Source organism: Camelus ferus, chromosome 12 (assembly GCF_009834535.1).
Source record: "Camelus ferus isolate YT-003-E chromosome 12, BCGSAC_Cfer_1.0, whole genome shotgun sequence".
Taxonomy (NCBI): domain Eukaryota; kingdom Metazoa; phylum Chordata; class Mammalia; order Artiodactyla; family Camelidae; genus Camelus; species Camelus ferus.
The window spans coordinates 42,668,658-42,694,540 of NC_045707.1; the positions used below are offsets into that span (position 1 = coordinate 42,668,658).

General features: G+C 34.5%; 1 protein-coding gene across 5 annotated transcripts in view; it reads left to right on the forward strand.

Moving 5' to 3' along the window:
- ANKS1B (ankyrin repeat and sterile alpha motif domain containing 1B) overlaps positions 1–25,883 on the forward strand; it is an 860,521-nt gene that overhangs the window by 310,466 nt on the left and 524,172 nt on the right. For all 5 annotated transcript variants that reach the window (XM_032493560.1, XM_032493561.1, XM_032493562.1 and 2 more), the window contains exon 11: positions 1,226–1,362. In XM_032493560.1, the coding sequence (XP_032349451.1) occupies positions 1,226–1,362 (137 nt within the window). The remainder of the gene's footprint in view (positions 1–1,225; positions 1,363–25,883) is intronic.

Here is a 25,883-nt window from a genome sequence, read left to right on the forward strand (position 1 = left end):
AGCTCTGAACACTTTCAAGACTTATTTTATGAATTATCGGTTTAATTCAATGTATCACATTTGTATTTTTTTGTTTCATGAGCCTATATCTGGATTCCCCAGTGAGACTGAATTATATTTTTCTGTGGTAGGTATAGTTTCATTTCCTTACTTTTTATAAGCAAGAAGTGCCTTCATAAATTATCGCTTTCCACTTGGGATTGTAGATAATGGCCATGGAACAGAGAAATTTGCTGGTCTAAAAAGAATTCACAATCTTAGTCACTTTTGCATCAATTCAGCTAACTGTCTAGGACGGAAAATTATTGAGAACTAATTAAAAACATAACAAGGAAGTAAATGTTTCACAGATTTGAGCTTGCAACAGTTTCTATAAAAAGCTATAGAGGATTGCCAAATTGTTGTTAAAATAATATAACTTTGCTCTGTGCTGGCAGGAGATACTTACGGAACGTTTTCCATCCTTTCCCCAGTAATTTAAACATTCCAAAACTGCATCTTTGATATCATTTTGTTTTAATATAAATTTAAGAAGAAAATATTATACATATTGCTGATTTTCAAGTTATCAATTTTTAGATTTTTCTCCCCCAATACTGATTGTAAAGAAAGATTACTTTTTTTGAAATTTCATTCACTTAGTTTTGATCATGTAGGAGGATATATTTATCTGGGGTGATAATTTTGTTTTTGTCAACATTACAGACTATTTTGTACAAATATCAGTTTTTTTTATCAAGATTAATTCACTGGGACGCTTGTTTTCAGTTTGAGGGATCTCTGAGAAGACTTGAATTTGGGTTTTATGAATCAGAGAGATATGAAACATCTCCTTTTAATAAAGATCAATGACCATGTGAAAGATTATGGAGAAAACTTAGTCCAGTCATATAAAAACTCATATTTTTTTTAGTTAAGGTAAGGTTTTAGTCATTAGTTTAAAAGCAGTCTTAACAGCTATCCTGAGTGATCTATCATGAATTGGGTAATACTCTTCTTTCTTGTAACAATACTACAGGGGGAGATATTTACCATTCTAAAAGAAAACAAAGAATTCAATAAGCATTATTTTAAAAATATACTACTGAGCATATTCCTCACTATAATCTTGTAATTAATACCAGTTTTAAGTTGGAATCTCAATTCATGTTCATTAAACTAAATTTCAAGTCTTAAAAGGTAAACTGAGTGATTAGGTTCATGGCAGTTCTATTTTTATTCACAGATAATGCCTCTGAGGTAGCAATTACTGCTCCAGGAACTAGTAACCATAGAAACAGCTCCACAGGCCCAACACCCGACTGCTCACCTCCATCCCCTGATACCGCCCTCAAAAATATTGTAAAAGTTATTCGACCACAGGTAAGTGCCCAGCATGACATCACCTGCACTATAATGTATTTCAGTTTTGATCAGTGCATATACACCATGTATATTGCAATGCATGGACTATTTTGTAATAAAGGACTTTCAGGTTAAAAGAATGGACTTAGAAGAGGATATTTCCTTCCCTTGGAATTGATGATAGACATTGAAATCTATATTAGCTTTTGGAAAAATGCATTTGTATATTACATGAAAAAACAAGTTAAGCTTAGAAAAATGGCTATTTCATATCATTTTTCTCTTACAATATTTTAATAATTATACCCAGTTATTGAGCTGTTACATGTTTTTTGGTGTTTCCTGCTCCTTTTGTCTTCATTTCTCTGGATATGTCACATTATTTGTGATCTTTTCTTTATCCTCCAACCTGGTTGTTTATATATATATATTTTTTTCAGTTCTTTATGGCTTCAAACTAATTTTGTGTGTGTTTGATTTTGCACCTCTCATTGCTCCTTATTTTCCTCCAGTGCTCACTTTCCTCTAGCTTGTCTCTTTACCCTTTGTTCTTGTCCATTCTTGTCACTTGTCTGTATGGGTTTCTGTCTCTTCCCCTTTCTCTTTCAGTTGGATTTCCCAGTAGGCGGTTTGCAGGCAAGCTTTAGAAATATCATTGGAACAAGCTGTTCTGTGATATTTCATTGAAAATAGCACTTATAAAGCTGTTTGTATTATATTTTTGCTAACAGATGGACTCAGAACATGGAATTGGTGGTGTTCTCCACCTGGCTCATTCTGAATGGGCCTCATAAAACCCAAAAGAGGGGAACTTTGGATCCAATCAATGCCATTCACTATCTATTTAGATAGATGGTATGAACAAATACTTTGAGCCAATTTGCAGAACAAATATGTCTTTTAAGACTGTTTTGGTCTAAATGAGCGATGATTTGTTTAATGTCGTAACCTTCTTTAATATAACTTATTTTGGATTATTTTATTGTAATCATCATCCTCATCAATAAAATGGCATTTAAGCTTTATATATCCACCACAGCTTATAGAACACTTTCATATAAACTGTTTCATTTAACCTTTATCAATTCCAAGGGAGTGTATATTTTAGTGTTACGGATAAGGATATTGGCACTCCAAAGGGGCTAAGTTGTGCAGCTGATTTGAAATTTCTTTCCTTTCCTTTACTATAATAGTTGTCTCCTGCAATCCTTTTCAGAGGGTAGAAAACTTCTCATGAGGTTGTACATCTTTATGAGGATGAAACTTACAGGTTCATTTGAGCATAGGTAACATTTCACACAGTGTCCCAATACGTATAGGAAGTAAATGTCTTCAATAATCCCTCTTCCTTTTCAGGGAAATTGAATCTAGTCCATTTGCTTCAAAAAACAAACCTCACAAAACTTGGATTTAGATGCTAAAGGTCACGTTTATTGTCACTGGTTTTTGCATTAGATGAAAGTATTCCTAGTGTTATTGTACAGCTATTACATTCCTACCATTTAAGCTATTTAGGTAGGAGATTGTCCTACATACATTAATAAAATCCATTGTTAAACATATTTATTTTTATACCAATGTAAATTCTGTAATGTAACTGCATTTGGTCATTCAATGAATGAAAAACAGATTCCTTTCTATATAATCTAACGAACTTTAAGGAATCTTACTCTGTAAATTCTTCTTTGAGTATTCTATTTTATTGTATTTTAGTAAACTTTGAAGAAAGTGAAAACTAGAGATAATATTAAAGCCAGAAATTCCACTAGACTCCATTCCTTGCTTCAGTCCATTATTAAATGTGTATGATGGTAATTGACTCCACTTCCCTTTCTTACATGTTATAATGATGATTTAGGGAGAGAAAAGGAAGGGAGAAAGTCAGGAAACTATGGATGATGGTATTTAAATTAGAACCAATGCAGCCTGTAAGTGTGCATGTTATAGAACAGTAACAGCTAAGGTATATAATTGAGAAAGAATATAACCTCAATTGGGCTACCCTTTCTTTCATCTCAGAGATATTGGTGCATTTATTACTTATCTCTCCTTATGAGTCCTGATCTCCTGGGGCTCCTCATTCATTCTAGAGAGCAGGAAATAGAAAATTCAAGTGAAAGTAATTATGAGGGAGTGTTGGAATAGGACATGTGATTTCAGGAAAGGGTTTGGAGACTAGGGGGTGTGGATGAGGGACAGCTAGATGGATAGAATAGAGGACTCCCTGGTGTGTTCTGACAAGTCACAGGTACGTCAGGGATGGAATATTGTCAAGAGCTACGATTCCAAAGAAAAGATAATTATTGGTTAGCTTATATAAGAGCCTATATTTTGATCACAGATTTAACCCTCTAAAGTGTTTGCTAATTATGGTTTTCTGTCTGGAAATGCAAGAATGTGGCTAGAATGATTTGTGGGTATTCAATTTTTTTTCATTTACTAATTAGAAATTAATAACATGGTTGAAATGATCATTGCACTCTTAAAAACTTATGAATTACATTTCTTTGCTTGGGCATTAGCAGATGCATTTAGTCATATTATGAGAAGATTAACATAGCGTAGATGAGAGAAAAACAGGACTTTCATCTTATTCACTGCAAATAGATACTGATTAGATAGATAGAGCAAGTTAGGTTACTTCCCCTTTGCCTAATGCATACCTTTATCTAGTCTACTTTGTATAACTCTATCTATAAATGGAGACTCCATTGTACCAAGGAGTCCTTGCTTTCAATATGAGGTAGGGCTGATTATATATTACATGTGTTTCTGATTGGTGTGTTAATTACTTGGAAGCTACAGACTTTGCAGTGCTTTGTAGCGTTTGATTCCATTTGGTATTTTTATTAACTTACTAAGTCACAGCTGTTAGTTCTGCATCCTGTATTTGATCTTTTCACCTGTGCTTCTTTATGCTCTTTTATGTCTTAAAATTCACCAGATTGTGAAATATTCTATCTTCAATTTATAGAGCCCAAATTATTTATGTGCTACAGGCATCACTTTGTTCTTCTTCAGTGTATTAACCCACAAGCCTGAGTTTCTCTATTTAGATGAATTCACAAGGCTGGGTTCACTTACATATACTCGAAAATAAAATTATTTTTAATCTTAAAAAAATACTTGAAAAATACTACCTTTGAAAAAATTTTAGGTAGGTCTATTGACGTATCAGTTTTCTTGTCTCTGCTAAATAATTATATGTTACTTGTAACAGCTTTTTTAAAAAAAAAATGCTTTCCTGGTGAAGCATCATTTTTCCCCTCATTGAGGAATAAAATAAAATTTGATGAATTTTGACAACTGTCTGTGTAGGTGTAACCACCACTCAAAGCAGGATATAGAGCATTGGTGTCACCACCAGAAAGTTGCCTCATGCCCCTTTCTAATCAATGACCCCCTTTCCTACCTCAGACACAATTTCTTTCTGATATTTAAAATTAGAATTGCCTATTCTTGGACTTTATATAAATGGAATCCTACTGTGTGTGTGTGTGTGTGTGTGTGTGTGTGTGTGTGTGTGTGTGTTTTGTATATGTCAGTGCCCAGCTTCTTTCATTCAACGTACTGTTTTTGGGAGTCACTTATGTTATTCCTTTTTTCTGCTAAGTAATGTTCCATTGGAGTAATATAATACAATTTGTTTATTCATTCTCTGTTGATTGATATGTTGTTCCCTGTTATTTGCTTATGAATAAATATGCTATAAAGTCGTGTGCAATTCTTTGTATAGACATATATTTTTGTATAGATACCAGAGAGTGGAACTGTTGGGTTGTAGGGCAGATGAGTAGCTAACTTTATAAGAAACTTGCGAAGAGTTTTCCAAAGTAGTAGTTCTACTTTATAATCCCAAACAGAAATATCTGAGACTTTCAGTTTCTCCACATTCTCACCACCATTTACACTTTCAATTTTTTCATTTTAACCATACTTATAAGTGTAAAAGGATTTCTCATTATGGCTTTAATTTGCATTTTCCTGGTGACTAGTAGTGTTGGGCACCTTTTCCTATAGCTATTGCCCATTCCTTTATCTTTTGAGAAGTGCCTGTTCAAGTCTTTCTTTATGAGGTTGTTCAACTTTTTAATTGTTGATTTGTAGTAATTCTTTATAAATTCTTCTGTAATTTCAAAAGATATGGGTCATTTGTCAGGTTTATACATTGCAAATATTTTTTCTAGTCTGTTATTTGCCTTAATAGTTTTTAATGGCACCTTTTGATGAACAGAATATTTTAATTTTTGTGAGTTCCAATTTAGCAATTTTTCCTTCATGGATAGTGCTTTTTGTGTCTTGTCCAGGCTATGAATATATGCTCTCGTATATTTTTTTTCTAGAACCTTTCTGATTCTGGCTTTTGCATTTAGTTCTACTATCCATCTGAAATTTTTTTTTATGGTTTGAGGTAGGAATCAAGATTCATTATTTTCTTAAGTGGAAAAGACTTTCCTTTCCTCACTGAGTTGACATAATGCTTTAGTACTGTTTACTACTTTCACTTTCCAGTTTTTGGTTGTCAGTTTATAGAAATGCAATTGAGTTTTTTATTATCTCTGTATACTGCCACCTGTGTAATTTCATTTAAAAGTTATAGCAGTGCTTTTAATTTTAAATTAAATAATTAAATTAAATAATTTCCTTAGGGTTCAGTCCTGTCGTCTGAAAATAATGAAGGTCTTACTTCTTCCTTTATGATTTTTATGCCTTTTATTTCCTTTTCCTACCGCTATGACTGCATTGCAATCATGCATAGAAGTGGTAAAGCCCAAAATCCTTGCCTTATTCTCTATCTTTGAAGGAAAGCATTTATTATTTCAACATAAAGTATAATATAAGCCGTAAGTTTCTTTCATATACCCTTCTACTTCTAGTCTGCTGAGAGTTTTTAGCATAAAAAGGTGTTTTTTTCCCATTTTTTCTGTGTATATTTAGATGATCATATGATTTTTTTCTCCTTTTGTTCTGTTGAGGTGATAAATACATTGATTTATTTTTAAATATTTATACAACTTTGAACTTTTTGGTTAGATACCACTTGGTTATGATATTTTATCCTTTTTGTATAAAACTGGATGCAAAAGACACTTTAGATAAAGCATTAGTATATGGAGAGATGGATTAGATATAAAGAAGTCAAAGATGACTAATGACTTGAGCCTGGTTGGCTGGGATTTTGGAATGATAGTAATAGATATAGGAACAACTTGAGCAGAAGTTTGTTTTTGATGAGTGAGAGGGTGGCATGATAAATCTGGCTTTGTAAACTTACTGAGTGTGAGGCATGATATGCAAATTGGAATATTGGTGTGGAATTCTGGAGAGAGAGGTAGGAGCTTAAGGTAAAGATTTCACAGTCATTTATAAAATTTGATGGTGAAGAGAGAGAGTACCAAAAACAGAATTCAGGGAAATGTTTACACTTAAGGAAAGCAATTAATATTTGTTGAGACCTATTATAATTTATTTTTCATGATTTTTGGGGGACTGGATTTTATGTTCACTTTATATATGAGGAAATTGGGACCGGGAAGTTTAAGTAACCTCTTCACGTATACTTGAGAAAGAGGACCTTAGCAAAAGAGAGAAAGAGCATTGAGAGAGAAAAAAAGAAGAAAGACAAAATATTGCCATGAATATAAAGGGAGAAAAGAAAATTGAAGAAGAGATTAGTTAGTCCTGTCAAAACCTGTTGGGAGGTGAAGGAGAAGGGAGATCAAAATGTCACTTTATTTGGTGATTATTTGTTCACTTTATTTTGGTGAGGGCAGAGACCTACAATAATGCAGCTTCCCTCAAGTGGAGAAAGTAGAAACCTAAGATGCAAAGGGTTGAATAAGTGGAGAAAAGCTTATAATACACTGATTATAGATTAACCTTTTGAATAGGTTGATGGTAAAGGGAAAGAAAGTATTATAGTAGCATTTTGAAAGATGGGCAGAGTTAAGGAAATAGTTTTTCTTTCACTTCAGGGTGCAGGAACTTAAACCTGGTTGTAGAGAATAGGAAAGAGGAGACCAAAAGTTGATTGGAGAGACATGAATGATGAAGACTGAAATGTTATATTTTATAATAGGAGGAGTGACTAAATCTAATTAGCTCCAATTTCCAAACATTCTGACATTACTGGATGCAAGAGACGCTGTAGATAAAGCATTAGTTGTTAAAGTGCTGGATACTTGGGCTATGCCTTTGGTGGTGGTTTTAGCTAGATGTATTTTTCCACTCCTTTCTCCTGTTTCATGACACGAATCAAATCTAAAATAATAGAAGAGGATGTTTGAGAAGTGACCTAAGGTGGAGGCAGAAAAAGAGACTATTTTATTAGCACAATATCACAGATAAATCATTCAAACAGGTGCTTAATATTCAACATTATAATAATATTTTAGTGAACATAAATGGCTGCTAACAGGAAGCCAATTTGGAAAATTTGGAAGTTCTGATATCTTGAGATATTCCTGGTACCTTCCAGATCCCACCACATACTTTGAATCTCATCCTGAGTAGAATTCAGCAGAATGAAATGATTTCAGGTAGCACTCTTTTGCCACTAAAGAGGGACCCTGTCAAGAAGAAGCAAAGAGGCCGTAAGGGTAAAGAAAAGAAAGAGAAAAGACAGGGGCCCAGTTCTCTCAAGTGACTGAGGGAGATGATTTGAAGAAAGATGAGCTGCTTCTGAACTCCTACTCATGATGGACTCTGTTTAGATCAGGTGACAACTCAACCTGAAGGAAATAAATATTTTGGGTATTCTTTTGGACTTTTTGTTTGCTTAATGAACTAATAATAAAGCAACTTAGTAATAAACCATACTAGCTCCCCTTTCCATCATTAATGGTTTAGAACTGGGGTTGTATAAAATTCTTGCCAAATCTAGAATAACATTTTACTGGGCACTGTGGGGTTATAGCTTACATATGCTAAAATTTAAAATTAGAAATGCGAGTGGGTATGTAAAAGCAGGGGCATATAACTCAGAAAGGGTTCAGAATATTGTATTGGGTTGCAGCAAAAATAAGGAATAAAAAGACCTTCAAAGAGGTAATCTTTTAAAAATATCTTTATTATTAAGTATGAAACCATTTATTTCTATTATTAAGCATAGGTTTCATTTATTTCTTATAAAAACCCTACAAGGTAGGTGTTTTTTCCTGTATTTTACTGATTAGGCCTGAGATTTCAGTTGAATAATTTTCCCAGGGTTACACAGCCACTGAGTAGAAGAACTCTAGTCTCCTAACTCCAATAATCTATTAATGTTAATTAGGGAGAAAATAATCAAGATGGAATATTTCAGAGGGATGAAGTTTGAGAGGAGAACAATGTATTAGAAAAAGGAAGAAGAGCAGAAACATAGATGACAACAGTTAGTAGTCTAAAGAAGAGAACCAAGGAAGACTGTTTTCTATCATTCAGAGTCTTGCAACCAAAATTAAGTGACAGTAGAAGGCTAAAAACAGAGAGATAATGAAATAATGGAATATAGTCCTAGGTGAAACAAAGAACAATTTGGAAAGGAAAAGATCGAGGAAGAAGTCAATGACCTCAACAACTGACCAGTAGTCCTCAACAAACTGAAATTTCCTGGGAAGCTTTTTTTGAAGTATTATTGACTTGTAGTATTATATTATTGTCAGGTATACAACATAATGAGTCAACAGTTTTATAGAGTGCACCCCATTTACATTCTTACAAAACGATGGCTATAGTTCCTTGTACTGTACAGTATATCCTTGTTGGCTACTTATTTTGTACATGATAGTTAGTACTTCTTAATTGTCTATCCCTATCTTGCCCCTCCCTTTCCCTCTCCCTACTGGTAAGGAGGTGAGATCACCTCATACTTAGCCAGCATCATCCTTGGTAGATTCAAATGATTTAGCGAACTTAAGAAGGCACCCTTATACATTACCTCAAAGCCAAAGTTCTGCCATCAGAACCAATTGTGGATGAGACAGCGAGAGTGAGAGGATGGTCTCTCAAATGTCATATTTCAAATGTGGCCAAACGTGATTTAATTATCACTCTAATAACAAGTTGGGTTGCGATAGAGCTTGGTCGGTATACTTGTGAGTCTGTTTCTGTTTTGTTATATACATTCTTTTTTATGACAGCAAAGTTAGGATGATATTTGCCTTGCTTGCTTCTTAGGGACATAGTAAAGATCAAATCAGAGAAAATGTGTCATGGTACTGTGTAAATTGTAAAGCTCTATAATGACCCAACTAGGTGTTAGTGTTAAATCATGCTTGCCCACTTTTGAAATATGACCTTTGAGAGACAGTTGTCTCACTCTAACTGTCTCATCCACAGTTGACTCTGATGATAGCATCTTTGGCTTTTTGGTAATCTATTTGGGAGCCATTCCCTAAATCATTTGAATCTACTTAGGATGATACTTGCTAAATCTGAGGTGATCCCACCTTCAGCAGTTCATTCCTTAGAGAGATCTTCATCAGAGAGCCTCAAGAAATATAAACTCCTGGCATTTGGGATGTGAGAGAAGCCAATGAAGATAAATGGCACAGTGTTGGGAGTCAGGCTGACCCAATGCAGGGGAAGGAAAAGCCGGCACCCAGAAAGCATCCACGGTGAACTGCATCTTCCATTAATGACTAAAAACACCATCATTCTGTGTAGAGGTCATGCCAGTTACATGCCAGTAGAATATTAGTTATCCTCATTTCTCTTGTTCTGATGAAATTCCAGCTGAATTTGTCCACCAGGAAAATGGGAAATTATTTGTTACTGACACTTTCAACATGTGAAAGAATTGTTTCATCTCTGTTTCTTAGCATGAAATATAATTCTCTGAATTTTGTGCCCATGCTACCATTGACAGCAGCATACTTTATTGAAATGGTGTTTTTCTTTTGTGTTATTCGTATTTTCTTTCTTCCACATACATCTGATAAAAATCTCAGTGGAGACATTCTTTGTGATATCTTTCTCTCTAGAGCATCTCTAGGCAGTCTGAATAAGAATGCATAGATGAAAAGTTTCTGGGAAAAATTTCCTTAAAAGGTAGTATGTCCAGAAGGTAGAGTTGGCATTAATACTTTAAATGTCTTAAGTGGTAGATTCAAATTTGAAATCTAATCTTATCCTTCTTATTAGGTCATTTGTTATTGACTTGCGCTGGGTAAAGTTAAAGGCCCCCAATTATCTCTGCCTCTAGTTCACCTGTTTGACCACAAGATGGATAGCATACCTAATGTATGAAGCTGAAGCTAATCACTTCAACTTCCTAATCTTCGCTGTTCTAAAATTGTGGAATTTAGCTCTGAAAGTACCACAGAACATATTGTAACTCTATTTATTTGTTCATCTAATAAACATAGTTGAGTTCCTGCCATATACTGGGCCTCATAAGGGGAGATTTGAATATCAAAATGACCTTAAAGAATCTAATCAATTGACAGAGACTTGCTTTAAACAGTTTATGTTTGGAATTTCACTGATAGAACTTATTGATGGGATTCCCCAGGGATCATCCTCAGATCCCTTCTCTTCTCTGTCAACGCTCACTCCCTATGTACTCATTCCAATTTCAGAGCGTTAAATGCTATGTATTTGCTGATTACTCTGAAATTCATATTTCCAGCCCCGACCACCTTCCTGAACTCTAGGCTCGTCATACCAGCTGGCTAATCAAAATCTCAGTTGAATATCCAAGAAGCATCTTAGACTGAACATTTGTAGCACTAAACTTTGTATTTCAGTTAATGGCAGCTCAGGCTAACAGACTTGACCCCATCCTTGATTCTTTCTCTCACACCCTCATATCCAGTTCACCAGAAACCCGGGAGGCCAACAATTCTCAAAGTGTGATTTGGGACCCCTTGGCAGTCTCCAGGACCCTTTCAGAAGATCTGTGAAGGTCAAAACTGTTTTCATAATAGTACAAAGACATTTTGCCTTTCACATTCTTATTTTTACATGAATGCTCACTGGAGTCTTTTTTATCATTGCATTTTTGCAATGACATCATAGATCTGGTGGCTAATGAAATGTGTGCTTGTGTATTCTTATGTCTTAAAAGTATCTCTGTTTTAATTTTTAATATATTAAATATTTACAGATGTGACCCTCATGAACAAAAACTCTTCAGTGTTCTCAGTAATTTTTAAGGATGTAAAAGGGTCCTGAGGTTAAAAAAAAATTTAACTGTTGTTAGTCCACCTTTCTTTTCAAAATATATCTTGAATCAGGACCCTGATACCATCTCTCCTCTGTCACTCTGAAATAAGCCATTAACATCTCTTACCTGGATTTTTAAAAAGGTCTCTTACCCTTATATTTCGGCACTAAGGGGTATACCTTTCAATAAAGTGACTGAAATGCAACAATAAGTGCCCTTATTGTCCATTTGCAAATAGGCAGGTAGATTTATATAAATCACATCACGTTATTCGTCTGTTCAACACTGTATCACATTATTACGATTATTATTACTAAATATTCAATCACAGCACCTAAAACAGCATTAATTAATTAACTGAGTGTGATTGGGTAAAGGGTAAATTGAGCTCTATATTTGAATAGGAATTAGCTATATGAAGTGGTAGATGTATAGTCCAGGGAGTAGGATAGGATGAGAAGGCATTTATAGATTTTTACTTTATTCTGTGCCAAATCCACCGTAGGATATCCTAATGAATCAAGAAGTCCCAATCAGATCTTCTTCCCTCTTCCCCTCAATCAGGATGTCCTAATCTGTATGGAATACTCATTTTGAGTGTTGTTCTTGGGGTAAAAAAAGGTTTTTATGGTCAGATATATTGGGGGAAATATTTACTGAAGAATATTTCATAGCCTTCTCTCTCTACCACCCCTGGAACCCGTTAATATTTTTCACAACTAGTGATCCACAAAACACAATTTGGAAAACATGATCCAGGTCATTTGATATGCTTCTTTGTAGCTGACCCTAGCAATGCCATTCTGGTTGGATTTTTTTTTTTTCCTCTCATTCTGTATGAATGCACACTGTTGAGAAAAGGGAGAGTGCTGATTCAGCAATAAATATGTGTGATTCATTTAGTATGTTAATGGAGTGGTATCTATATACACTGTCTACCTAATCCTCTGAGCAACCATGTGAGATAATAGGGCCATTATAATTCCTATTTAATGTATGAGGAAAAGTAAAATAAGTAGACCGTATATTATGCGATGTTGAAAAACAAGTTTTAAATCAGTAATGTTAAATGCCTAAAACTTAAAAATAAAAATTAGAAGGATGTATATATATATATTTTTTTACTATATTATGGTGTTATTTTAGCATCATTTTATTTTATACTGATTGAATTCAACTCAATAAATTTGCTTCAAACATTATATTAGGCACTATGAGAAATCAAAAAGTTTACATAATTGTTTGGGCTTAGGAGACAAATTAACTACATTGCTTTCTTTTTCTCCCAGACTCAGAGCCAATTGAGATGGGATGCAGGAATTAAACAAATGAAAATCAAATGTCATATTGTCAAATGATTGATAGACTGATCAGATAATACGATTCTAGAAATATGGCCAAATGTAATTGCCCCTAATAAAGACACACATCCCAACCCATCACTGGCATAGCTGACAATCTACAAGGTGATTTTGTCACAGAAGACCAGGGAATGTACACATTATACTGACATGTTGGTTCTGAAGAGTTAAAACCCAAAAGGAACAGAGATGTGCATGCTTAGTTCTTTCCCCAAAGTCATTTTACAGCTGAGTAACTCTGACTCCTTAGGGGAGAAATGAGTGAAGAGGAAGACAATAGGCCAAGGATGTTACTCTAATGAAATTCCTCATCTTGTGGAAATGTGAGTTCAGAGAGTACAAGTTCAATTTAACAAAAAGATAATGAGATGTACTTCATTTGGTCCAGTAGCCTAGAGTGTTTGGATAATAAGTTTTATCAGACATCACCTCACTCCAAAACTCTGCTCTTCCTCCCTTGTATCAATTAATGGCAATACCATCTGCTACTCAGTTTCCCAAACCAGAAATTTGGGCTCCCCTAGATGTCTCCCTTTCCTTCTCTCCCTAAATCTAACTAGCAACCAAACCATGTCAGTTCTTTTTCCTAAATACCTCCCAAAGCTTTTCTCTTTTCTTTGCTTCCACTGCAACTGTCTTAATTCATTTTCTCTTGACTTGATTTTTGGAATAGCTCCCATAATGGCTCCTTTGCTGTCTTTCTCATCTGCTTCTAATTTATCTTACACATTTCTACCAGAGTGATCTTCATGTTATTATTATCATTATTTTATATTTTAGAACAATACAAAATTTGAAAAAAAGTTAGAAATACAGTATGAATATCTTTTCTGGAACTATTTATAAGATGCTGACATGATGACCCATCAGCCCTAACAACAGCTTTAGTATGTTACTTCTTGCAAAATAAATCCATAACCAGAAAACAACCATCAAGATGAGATAATTAGCTTTGATATATTACTACCACTTAATCCTAAAACTCCATTCAAACTTCACCAATTATTCTAATATCTTTGTGGTAAAAATATACAGTACAGAATCATATACTGTGTCTAGTTGTCATTTATCTTTAATCTTCTTTGATCTGGAATGATTCCTCAGTCATCATGTCTGGACTTTTAAAACCATGACATATTTGAAGGTAATAAGTTAGTTATTTAATCACATGTCCTTCAATTTGAGTCTGTGTGATATTTCCTTGAATTAGATTCAGGCTATTTATCTTTGTTAGAAAGATCCAAAGGTGATTCTTCATTATTTGTTGTTGTTGTTGGTGGTGGTTTTTATTGCATCCTGTCAGGTGGTACATGATTTTAATGTCTAATTTCTGGTAATGTTTATGTTGATCACTTGATGAAGGCTGTATCTCTCAGGGTTCTCCACTGTAAAGTTACTCTTTTTTTTTTTCCTGTTAACTTATAAGCATTTGTGGGGAAGTTCTTTGAAACTATATTAATATCCTGTTTCTTTTAAAACCTTCAGTTTTAAAATTTATATATATTTGTTTAGACCCATGTTTTCCTATTTCAGTGAATTTTACATCACTGTCATTATCTGTTTTGATACTTAAATGATTCCTGATTTTGCCAAAGGGAGCCCTTCTGTGTCCTTTTCACATATCCTCATAATTCTTGGAGCACTTCCTTGCTTTTGGGAACAACAAGATATTTTAAGCTTATCTCATATATACTTTTCCAGTCCCAGATATGTAATCAGCCATTTCTCCAAGAAGTTCTACTTCCTTTTAGTGTAAAATGGTAGTTAGATGCCAAGACTTAGGCACTAGGTAATGTTTATTACTATTAAGATGTCACTACGCCAAGGTCCTCTCAGTGGGCAAGGCTAGGGACTATTCACATGTATGTGCAATATGTATATGTATGTGTGTATGTGGGTATGGGTGTGTATATACAAGCATATTTATATATACACATCTATATTTCTATATCCATCTTTATAAATATTGAAGAACATGTGTTCATAGTGATAATGTGATTTCAACGTAAGCACCACATAATTCATTTCCATAATTGTAATTTATTTTCTGGTAGTCAGAAATCTGGCTTCCTTTATCTTTAATGTATTTAGTTATTTGATCTGGCCCTAACACCCACTAGGGTCATCCCACTATGTGGACACTGGCCTCACCCCATTCGGGCTCTGCCTCCCCATGCCAGCCCACCTCACATAGTTGCCATCTTCACCCTGCTCAGAGTATGACACACATCAAGCAGTCTGCCCTCCTCCTTACCTTCTGTGTTCCTTGACTCTCCTTATCAGATGACCATTGGTGAATCCCCTCCTTACCCTGACTTTGACTTTCCACCCCAGCTGCCTCCACATGTGGATGCATGCCCTCCAAACACTGTGAGATGTGTGACAACCATGCCAGGCCTCTCCTCTGTGGGGATATTCTCCTCACCTTGTGTGGACTTTGTGCCTCAATGCCAGGTTCTCCCCTGGGTGCAAAGTGATCTTTTTACACTGTCAACCCAATTATGTTAGTCACCTTCATAAAACACTCTAAAGCTCCTTATTACCTTCATTATAATATCCAGACTCCTCAGTAAGACATTAATCCATTTAGACTCCTCTTTATGGCCACCATCCTCAACATGCAGTCATACTAAACTTCTGCAAATCTCCAAAGAAAACGTGTTCTCTCACACTTTGATACAGTCTAGAATGCATTTCCCTCTTTCTATTCCTAGTTAACATCTATTCTTTCTTCAGAATGGGATCCAAGCATTACCAAGTATAACCTTTTCTTACTCTATCTCCTGTGAGATGTCTGTTTCCATTCATCCATTTCACTCACATTTGCTGAATGCATTCTATATACCAGGCTTCATGCTAAATACAAGAAATATAATAGTGAGTAAGACAAAAAGAAAGTGCCTGCCCTCAGGAGCTTATATTCCAGAGGAGGTTGATATACAATGATCAAGTAAACAATAAATAAAGAATATAATTTCAGTTTGTGATGAAATTAAGTAAACAGCATAAAACAGAAGTTGGAGGAGTAGCCAGTACTTTAGATCAGAGAAGGCCTCTCTGAAGGTGACATTTGAGTTGGAACATGAATGAATAGAAACAGCTAGCCATGCAGAGTCAGAGGGAGACTGTTGCAGGGAAAGGACATATCAATACAAAGGCCCTGATGATGAGATGAACTTGTAATAGAGGAACAGACAAAAGGCATATGTATTAGAGAAAAGTGCTCTGAGATGAGTCTGCCGAAGTTGGGGAACTAAGTAGATCTCTGTAATAATTTTAGACTTTATTCCAAGTGCAATTAGAGGCCCTTGGAAGGCCTTAAGCAAAGATGTGACAAGATTTCATTTACATTTTCAGAGGATCACCTTATGGAGAGTAAGCAGAAGTGGGGGAAATAATTCAGAAGTGTAGTCGTCCAGGAAAGAGAGTACAGTTCTTGGGTCAGAGTGATGCAGTGGAGGTATACAATAGTGGATGGTCTTGAGACACATTTTCAAAGTAGAATCCAAATATTTGTTTTTTATTGAATTCAGGGGATATAGAATGTGAATCAAGCATTCCTAGGTTTATGACTTGAACCACTGTAAAATCTTGGCGCTATTTACTGCAACTGTGAGGTCTAGGTGAAATCCAGGGACTTTGGTGTGTTTGTTTTGTTTTGGTGTTGCTTGGGTTCGAGAGCAAGAGTCAAAGGCTTATTTTGGCTACATAAAATTTGAAATACCTTCTAGATACCAAGTAGATAGTTAGATGTAAGGGTTTCTAGACCTTCTACCATGCTCCTTAAGCTTTATGTGTGTACTTCCATATTATTTTATATGGGTATTGTAGGAGTCTATTTATGCATCAGAAAAGATGGCAAAATTTTATGGAAAACATATTAATTGCATTACTATTTATAAAAGCAGAAATTGCAAATGATCCCCCACTAGTCTGTGAAATTCTTCTTCTTTGATTCGTGGTGTTTAGCAAAGAACTTGACAATAATTATTTACTGAGTGGATATAATTTAACATGACTTCTTAGGAAAGTTGTATGAAACATGTACCAAGCCATATTGCTATTTTAATTAAGACTATTTTTCTCTTAAATGTTTCTTGAATATCAGAAAGACGCTTTAAAACAGTCTTGTAACTTCCATTGGATTCCATAAAAAAATGCAACAAAGATATCAACACAAATGGATATCTACATAATAATTGCTGTTATACATGAAATAATAAATTAAGAGGATCATTAAGTTTATGAAAACATATGAGAGAAAAAGCTATTTTAAATAGGTTCAATTATGTAAACAAACATAAGGCAATACACTCTAAAAAAGTAGTGACAGTGATTAATGGCAACTCTAAAAGAGATATTTTCTTATTTTCTCATCTTTATACTTCCCTTTTTTCCTTTCTGTCATAACAGTTACAAATGATTAGCTCAGCAGTCATTTCTCTATTAACTAACAAAATGTTTGAAATGATAGAGACACCAGCTGTCAATATTTCAAACTTAATCTGAGACACTAGCATTTACTTAACATGAAAGCTGTAAAAGTAATCCCAAAGGAAAAGGTAACTAGCCTTGACTGCATAAAAATTAAAAGCCACACTGCATCAAAAAATTGCAATTAAAATAGAAAGCAAGTAACAAATGAGCTGGAGATTATTATAATAAATAAACAAACTTTTAATACTCTAATAGGCAAAGCGCTCTTATAAGACTATAAGGAAGACTAATATGTCTATGGAAAAAGCAAAGAATATGACTAGATGATTCAAGAAAGAAAAAGATGAATATCTAATAAACAAAAAGAGAAATGCTTAACAGCCCTGCATATCAAAGAAATTCAAAATGAAATTACAGCATTTTAGCTTAAAAATGGTTAAAACTAAAAAGTTTTTAATCAAAAATCCTTTTGATAAGTATATGATAAAGGCATGTGTTATGGGCATTCTTGTAGATTAATGGTGGAAATGTTTCTGTAAGTCTTCTTGGCAATGTGAATCAAGAGCCAAAAAAGATATTTATACTATTTTTAGTCTAGTAGTTTCTCATTCATACCAATGAAATGCTCAGAAAGAGGGAAATATATAAAATATATCCATTGCAGCACTATTTTAATAGCAAAAATTGGAATGAAAATTTTTCTTTTTGAATGGAAGCTAGAATATTAAAAAGACATTATTGGAAGACTAATTTAATCATATGAGAGACTAACTATATGGCAATTTTAAATATGTGAATTTGTTATAAAATAGTGTATGCATGTATTGATTACTTGCAAATTTGTAATATATGTGTGTGCATATGTGTGCGTATGTAAAATGAGTGATTTAATTTTGTCTTTATTCTGTGTGTTTATGTGTGTATGTTGTACCAATCTGCTTCTGCTATCAACACAAGAGAAAAAAAAATATTCAAATTAAATAGAAAATGTAAAATGCAGATTGTTTCTCCATGTGCTATGTATACCATTTTTCCTAAGAGCCTGTTCATTCATTCCTTAGCTTTAAAACCCTTTAAAGCAGGTTTGATCACTATTGCTTGATTAAACATAAAGCCATCACACTTACTAGGCCTTTATGACCAGGTTCCTGTCTGTTTCTAGAGTGACATCTTGAGCCTCTCTTCTCTTCTGTATATACCCACACCCCCATCTCCACTCTAGGCTCATTTTATTTCCTCCAAAGCACCATGTTCTTTCCAAACATATGCCAACGTTTCTCCTCCAAACTTGTCCATTCTCCATTTCTTACTCCTTGGTCTGGCTTTTTACCTTTTTACCTTCTACTCATCCTTCAGGACTCCACTTAGACATCACTTTCTCAAGGATGCCCTTTCTGACATTGCCCACCATCATCTCTCCCTACTCCTACATGTGAAAGGTACTCTACAATTTTTTGAAAGAATGACTAGAGAAGTTCTCAGAAATAAATTTTGTGAGCTTAAGAATAATCTTCAAGAAAAAGTTTAAAGAAGTGAATAAATGCAAAGGCTCTACATGTGGCAATAACCTCTTAAAGTTTTCTTTAAACAGTTTAAAATTTAACTCATGTGCCTGTACTCTCTCCAGTCACTATGATTCTTTTTCCTGAATTAACCTCTCCTGTGTACTGGAACATTTCTCATGATACTTTATGAATTGTTGAGAATGAGCAACTTACTCCACTTCCACACTAAAAAATGAAAGCAGTTTATTGTTGTCCCTCTTTTTACTTGATACCAAATTTGAAGGTTTGGTTTCTTCAAAAATTGTGACTTTTTAAACCCATTTAATCTATTTTGTCTTGCCTTCAGCTTTAATTTATTTTGGAATATATATGTATTGAGTGCCAGGTTATCTCATGACTCTAATTTCCTTACTCACTCTGCTGTCCACATTTTAAAATTCCTTTGACTTGAGAGCTCCACCAAAATCAAGCAATAGTCATCAGGTTATAGAAAAAAAATTTTTGTGAAAATCTAATCTTAGCTAGAGAAAACTAGTATTCTCTGATGAAGAGCTTGTGACTAAAATATGCAGTGTGATATTATGGGAAAGAGTACTTGTACTAAGAAATTTATAAAGAAAAAAATCAACCCTCAGTTATAAGTACTATTAGTAATTAGACTTTCCACATACATGTATTAATTTAAAAAATTACATCATAGTGTGCATATTGTTCTGTAACTTGTTTTTCCACCTAAAGAATATATTCTCAGATTTCCTCATGATATGAAATATTCTCATATGATATCATTTTTAACCTGCTTATCTGCCCATGATTGATTAATTCACCAAAATTTTCTCCTCTTATGTTAGGAAAGAAATATTCTTTCATTTGCTTTTCTTGCTAGATAGAGTCTATAGGGCATGGTACTGATGATAGTCTCTAAATTCCTTTCCTTGTCTGAGGAACCTTGGATGGAAACTGTATCAAGGATGGGAAATTTTCAATGAGTTGAGAAATACAAATGAGAAGGGACTTCACTGCAGATGAGGGTCTGTTTTCGTTGAGTGTTTTTGCTGAAGTTGGTGGTCCAGAAGCCACATGGTTTCTGAAGTCAAGTTTATTGTCATTCCAGGAAATAGCTTAAAAAGTGGTCTTTGAGGACAATGTCGGCTACAGAATCTGAGGCGAAAGAGAAGATATCATGTTTAAAGTAACAGGAGACAACTCAGTCCTTAGTGTAGCCTGGGATGCCCTCCCTTTTAAGGGGTCCGGCTGACATCTGCTTCCCCACCTTCTTGATGTAATCATATTTGGCAGCTTTCTCCTGATCAGATCCATGATAAACACATTGCGTGTGGAGACTTGTTAGGCCATGCCACTGGACTTTTAGCTTAAGAATCAGCTTCTCCGTGGCCTAGGCAATGTCAGCAACCAGTGGATGCAGTGATATTATTTTGAGCAGTGGGTCAATCATACCAGCTTGCCAGCTGTGGTCTTCTGTGGGTAGTGATGGCATAGACTGTGGTCACTGGTCGCTCCACAATGCTAAACTGATCATGAATGACCTTGGCAAGGGAGGCAAGCAGAGCAGTTGTTGATACAGAAAGCCTTGCTAACAATCTTGAGGGAATTATGACAGTTCTCATGGTTTATTATAATCACATACAGCAACATCGATAAAGTGGCAGAGATGATGACCCTCTTGGCTCTACTCTTTAGATAAGCCTCGGTCTTTTCTAGGGTATGATGATACGAGTGAAAACCACCATATATTTAGCACAAGCATTATCCTTTTCGCTGTTGTTGGGATCTTCCTTCTGGAAAATGAAGATGGGCTTCCCATTTATCACACAATTTTGGTTCTCAGCCTTGACCATGCCCTTCCACTTGCATGGGAGAATCCTGCTGGAAAATGAAGACCATGTAGATGAAACCAGTGAAGGATCATAAGTGGTGACAATATCCATAGCATATTATAGAGGTATAGATTCTAATATACTTTTCAAATAATCCTTTAGATAGGAAAATTTTTAATGACATGGGGGAATTTAAAACGACTACTACTACTAGCACAACAATTAGGATATTCAAATCATTTAAGAAAGAAAGAAGAAAATGAGAAAGGGAAGGAAAGAAGGGAAAGAGAAGGAGAAGGAATAAAATAAAAATAAGTAGAAAAAAGCAAAACCAAAAATGAACATTGTAAAATAAGATGACAGAAATAAGATTAAATAGGATACTTATAACTGTAAATGGAAATGAGTTAAACAGTTCCATTGTGAGGAAAGATTTTTACATCAAAATGTAAACTAACTGTATGATGCAATTGACACATTTTAAAGTGAAAAAAAAATGCTACAAACTTAATGTGGAAAAATTCTTTTTATCTAGAATTCTAGATAAAAAGCATTAGGAACAAGCAGGATATTTTATATTGATAAAGTATATAATCCATAATAAACATATAGTAATCACAAATCTTATTTCCCTGCTTATATTACACTGAAATAAATAAAAAGCAATGGTTCATTTATATATACATATATGTATATATACACAGTAAGTGAATAAAATGCAAAGGTAAATAGACACTAACAGGCCATTTTCAGTTATATACCTGTACTGAGAAATTAAATAAATCAATTAATAATCTTAATTTAACATCATAAATTCATGGTTCTCAGTCTCAGTTGGGCCTTTAACACTACTCAGCAGACCTAAATTTCTCCAGTCGGCTTGAGTGCCATCTTTTCCAGTGACTTTTGAATTCTACTGTCTCAGACACCCAATTTTCCCCCTAGCCCATTACAGATGACTTCACTCTCACTTCCCAGAGAAATTGGAAGTGATCAATGAAGTATTGCCTCAACATTTTGCCAAAAATGTGTAAAACCTTCCTGAGTCCATCATTTCTTCCTATATCCTATTAAGATGAAGGTATCCCATTTACCTTCCCTAAAACCAAACTTCCCACATGCTTTCTAATTTCCACCCCTTGTCTCCTCAGGAAACTCAATGTGCTCTATTCCTTTTAGTTTACGCCTCAACATCTTTTTATCTCCTCTTTTCCACCAGCATTTCAGTCTGCTCAAGTCAATGCCATCATAAAAATGTTTCCCTTAGCCCTAGAGTTATACTGATTTTCTTCCACTTCACAAACTTTGGAAAGAGGTGCCCACACTTACTCTGCTACCCACTCTGTCTTCCAAATGCACCAACCACCTTATCGTTCCTTACATGTGTTGTCTCTGTTTTTTTCCTGCCTCAGAATCATCGCACACAATGTTCCCTCTGACTTGGACACTTCATTTCAACCCCACTCACTTAGCTAATTTCTATACCTCCTTCAGGTACTAGCTAAAATGTCACTTCCTTAAAGAATTTGTTCCTTTCACCCCAAGTTAGATTAGATCCCTCATTCTAGGTCTCCCTAGAACCCTCTGCTTCTTCATAGCACTTTTCACTTCTCCATTCCATGTTTGTCTTTTTCCCTAGAATATGAGGTCCATGAGGGAAGGCATTGTGTCTGTCTTTTTGTTAATATTGCTTGATACTCTTTAATTTGGAAGTGGAGAAGATGATAGAGCCAAGCATAAGCAGTCCCAGCAGCAAAATTATCTTCTGCTGAATATTCTCCTTGTTGAGTGAGCCACTGTACCAGGGAACATTGATATTCAACTTAACGTTTTCTGTGGGTTCAAAATGTACCTAATGACCAGCTTATTTCTCCAAAGCTACTATCAAGTGCATGCTGTTCCAACTCTTAACAACCTCTTCAATTTCTGCTTGATAAAGTCACCACCACTCCTGGATCTCCTAATACCATGTTTTCTAAAATTGCTTATCTACAGCGGAGTAATAGGTTATTTGGGATTAATTTCTCCCCAGCTCCATGATCCATCATGGCCTTGAGCCCTCATTTCTCCAGATTAGGGTGGGTGGCTCTTCTGAGAGGTTCTACCACAGTCTCTGCCTCTTACTTCCCATCAGAGACCCTTCCCCCTGACAGCTTTCTGCTTTAGGCAGTTATTACAATTTCCAGGGCAGCTGTTTTAAATGCTGGTAAAATAAGTCTGTGTGCCATGTTTTCTTCCAGTCTGACAGATTCCATCTTTCCTTTCAACTCTCACTCTGCAGATGTCAGTGTATCATTGGGGTCCTGCCACTGTCTTCTCCATTTGATTTAGTTATTCTGCCAGGTATCAGGAGATCTGTGTTATGTTTTAACTTAATCAATATCTTCTTTTAATCAAGTTCCATCTATGGAAGACAACAAATATTTATCAATCCTTTACTCTGAAGTAGGCATTAACCTAGTGCTTCATTACATTATCTCATTATTCTGACAGTAATTTTACAGGAAGTTTATATTATCCCCATTTACAGGTGCAAATACTGAACTGTAAGTACCAACACTAAGATTTGAATCCAGTTCTATCTTGCTCCAAATCCCATTGTCTTGCTAATAGGTGTTGATAAGTTTTACCCCTAGGAACTAATAGGAAACAGACAGGTGCTTTTGCATTTAGGACACTAATAAATTGAGTGCTCAATACGCTCATTGATATGGAGATGAGGGAAGAGATTTTACAGTTAGAGGCTGTTTCAGAATTTAATGATTTTGTTTCTTTAAAGGAACTGTAAGCAAAGTTTATATATAAATCCTGCCAATTCTAGATTATTTATAAATTGGTTACACAGTTTATGTTTTTTTTTTTTTCATTTGCTTTATATCCATATACTCCCTCCTATCAGCCTTTTGAATATTCCCTTGCTAGAGGTGGGACAGGGAGAAAAGAAAAAACTTTTATTAAGGTGCATTTTGATAAATGTTTTTAAAAGTACTTAGTGGAAAAAGGAGTTGAAATTGTTAGCTAAAATTAATTTAAATGCTTCTTAAAAAAAAATCTCTGTCATCCTATGATATAAATTACTTTGACATTGATTATGTTTTTTTCTGAGGGAAATTCTATATACTTATTCTTAAAACTTCAGGTTGTCTTAAATTCATCCATGTAAAAACTTGTTTTACCACATATTTCTGGTTGAAATCTTAACTTCTTTCATCTGTCATTTACTTCTTGGTAATAACCCTCATGGCAATTGCTTTTACAAATATCCTGGGAGAAACGTTCTTTTAAGCTATCATTTTCTTACCAAACAAACAAAAGCACTGTTATTCTTATTGTATAGAAAGACATTTTGGGTAATTATAGAGAAAACACAGCATGGTGCAAATATGAAGCATATGCATTGCATTCAAATGTTGAGAGAGCCAGATTCTAAAACTGTCTTTGAAAGTTACTGAGTATCCTCTGAGAAGTTTCAATTTCCCCATCTGTAAAATGTGGTAAATAATATTCACTTTGGCAGAACTGTTGTGGTGTTTACAGGAGAAAATATATGTAAGATACCTGTCACAACATGTATTTAATGAGAGCTATTATTCGTAAAGTGTTGATGTAAATTAAGGACTAGAAAGCAGAATGACTTTTGATAGGTTCACTACATCTTTATTTGTAAAAGATTATCTTCTCTTATACACATAGTGATGTATACTTCCTATTTTGACTACTGAGAACATAACTTCTGTAAATTATTATATAATTACCTCCTGTTATTCTTACACTGAAATTGAAAAAAGAGAGGAAGATACAAATTTACCTTTATCAGGGATGAAATGGAATATCATGACAGACTGTAGACATCAAAATGTTAATAAAGGAATATTATAAAACACTCTACCTAAATAAATTTGACAACTTAGCTTCAATGAACCAATTTTTCTTAAAACATAAACTATAATAATTCATCCAGTATTGAGAAGATAATGTGAATGGTCCTATAACTGCTGAGGAAATTGAATTCATAAGTTTAAAATAAAAAAAAATCTCCAAGTTTACATGGTTTTGCTGGAGAACTATAACAAACATTTAAAGAAGGATTGAGTCTAGTTGTAAACAATCTTCTCCTGAAACAGAAGAGGGGGAAATATTTCCCAACTCATTTTATGAAGCCATCTAGTATTCCTTTGATACCAAAGCCAGACAGTACATAAAAATAAACAAAAACAAGAAAACAAACAAAAAAAACCCAACAACAGAAAAAGCAAAAACTATAGTGCAATATCCCTCATGAATACAGACACAGAATTTCTTAACAAAATATTACTAAATAGAACTCAACAATATATACCAAGAATTATTAATACATTATGACCAAGCACAGTTTATTCTAGGGATATGAGATTGGATCAATGTTTGAAAATTAATTTAAAAAGAAAAACCACATGACCATATTAATTTAAGCAGAAAAAGCATTCAAGAAATTCAAGATCCTTTTCATGATTAAAAAAAACTCTCAGAAGATTAGAAATAGAAGAGAACTTCCTCAACCTGGTAAAGAGCATCCACCAGAACTCTACAGCTGGCATTATACTTAAAGGTGAAATTTTGACTGTTTTCCTCCTAAGATTGGAAAGAAGGTAAGGATGTCTGCTCTCCTCACCACTGTTACTCTAACCTGTGCGATGAAGAAAAAAGTGGGGGTGGGGGGAGTAAAAGCCATACAGATTGGAAAGGAAGAAATACAAATGTTCTTGCTTGCAGATGACTTAATTGTCTATGTAGGAAATCCCAAGAAATCTACAAAAAAAAAAAAAACCTTCTACAACTAATAAGTGAATTCAGCAAGTTCACAGGATGCAAAATAAAGTATTAAAAAATCAAAACCACATTAAGATATCACCTCACTCCTGTCAGAATGGCCATTATCAAGAAGACAACTAATAACAAGTGTCAGCAAGGATATGAAGAAAGGGAACCTTTGTGAAGTGTTGGTGGAAATGTAAATTGGTGCATAGAAGATGTATGGAGGTTCCACCAAAAATTAAAAATAGAACTGCTATATGACCCAGCTGTACCACTCCTGGGTATTTAGCCAAAGAAAATGAAAACACTAAAAAAGACATATACACCCTATGTTCAATTTAGTATACACTCAGCAAATATTTGTTGAATGACTTAATGCAGAAAAAACAGCTTATTTGCTTTCATGATTTCATAATGAATTGTGCTCTTAATGTATTTAAATGCTAGGTGGTCAGGG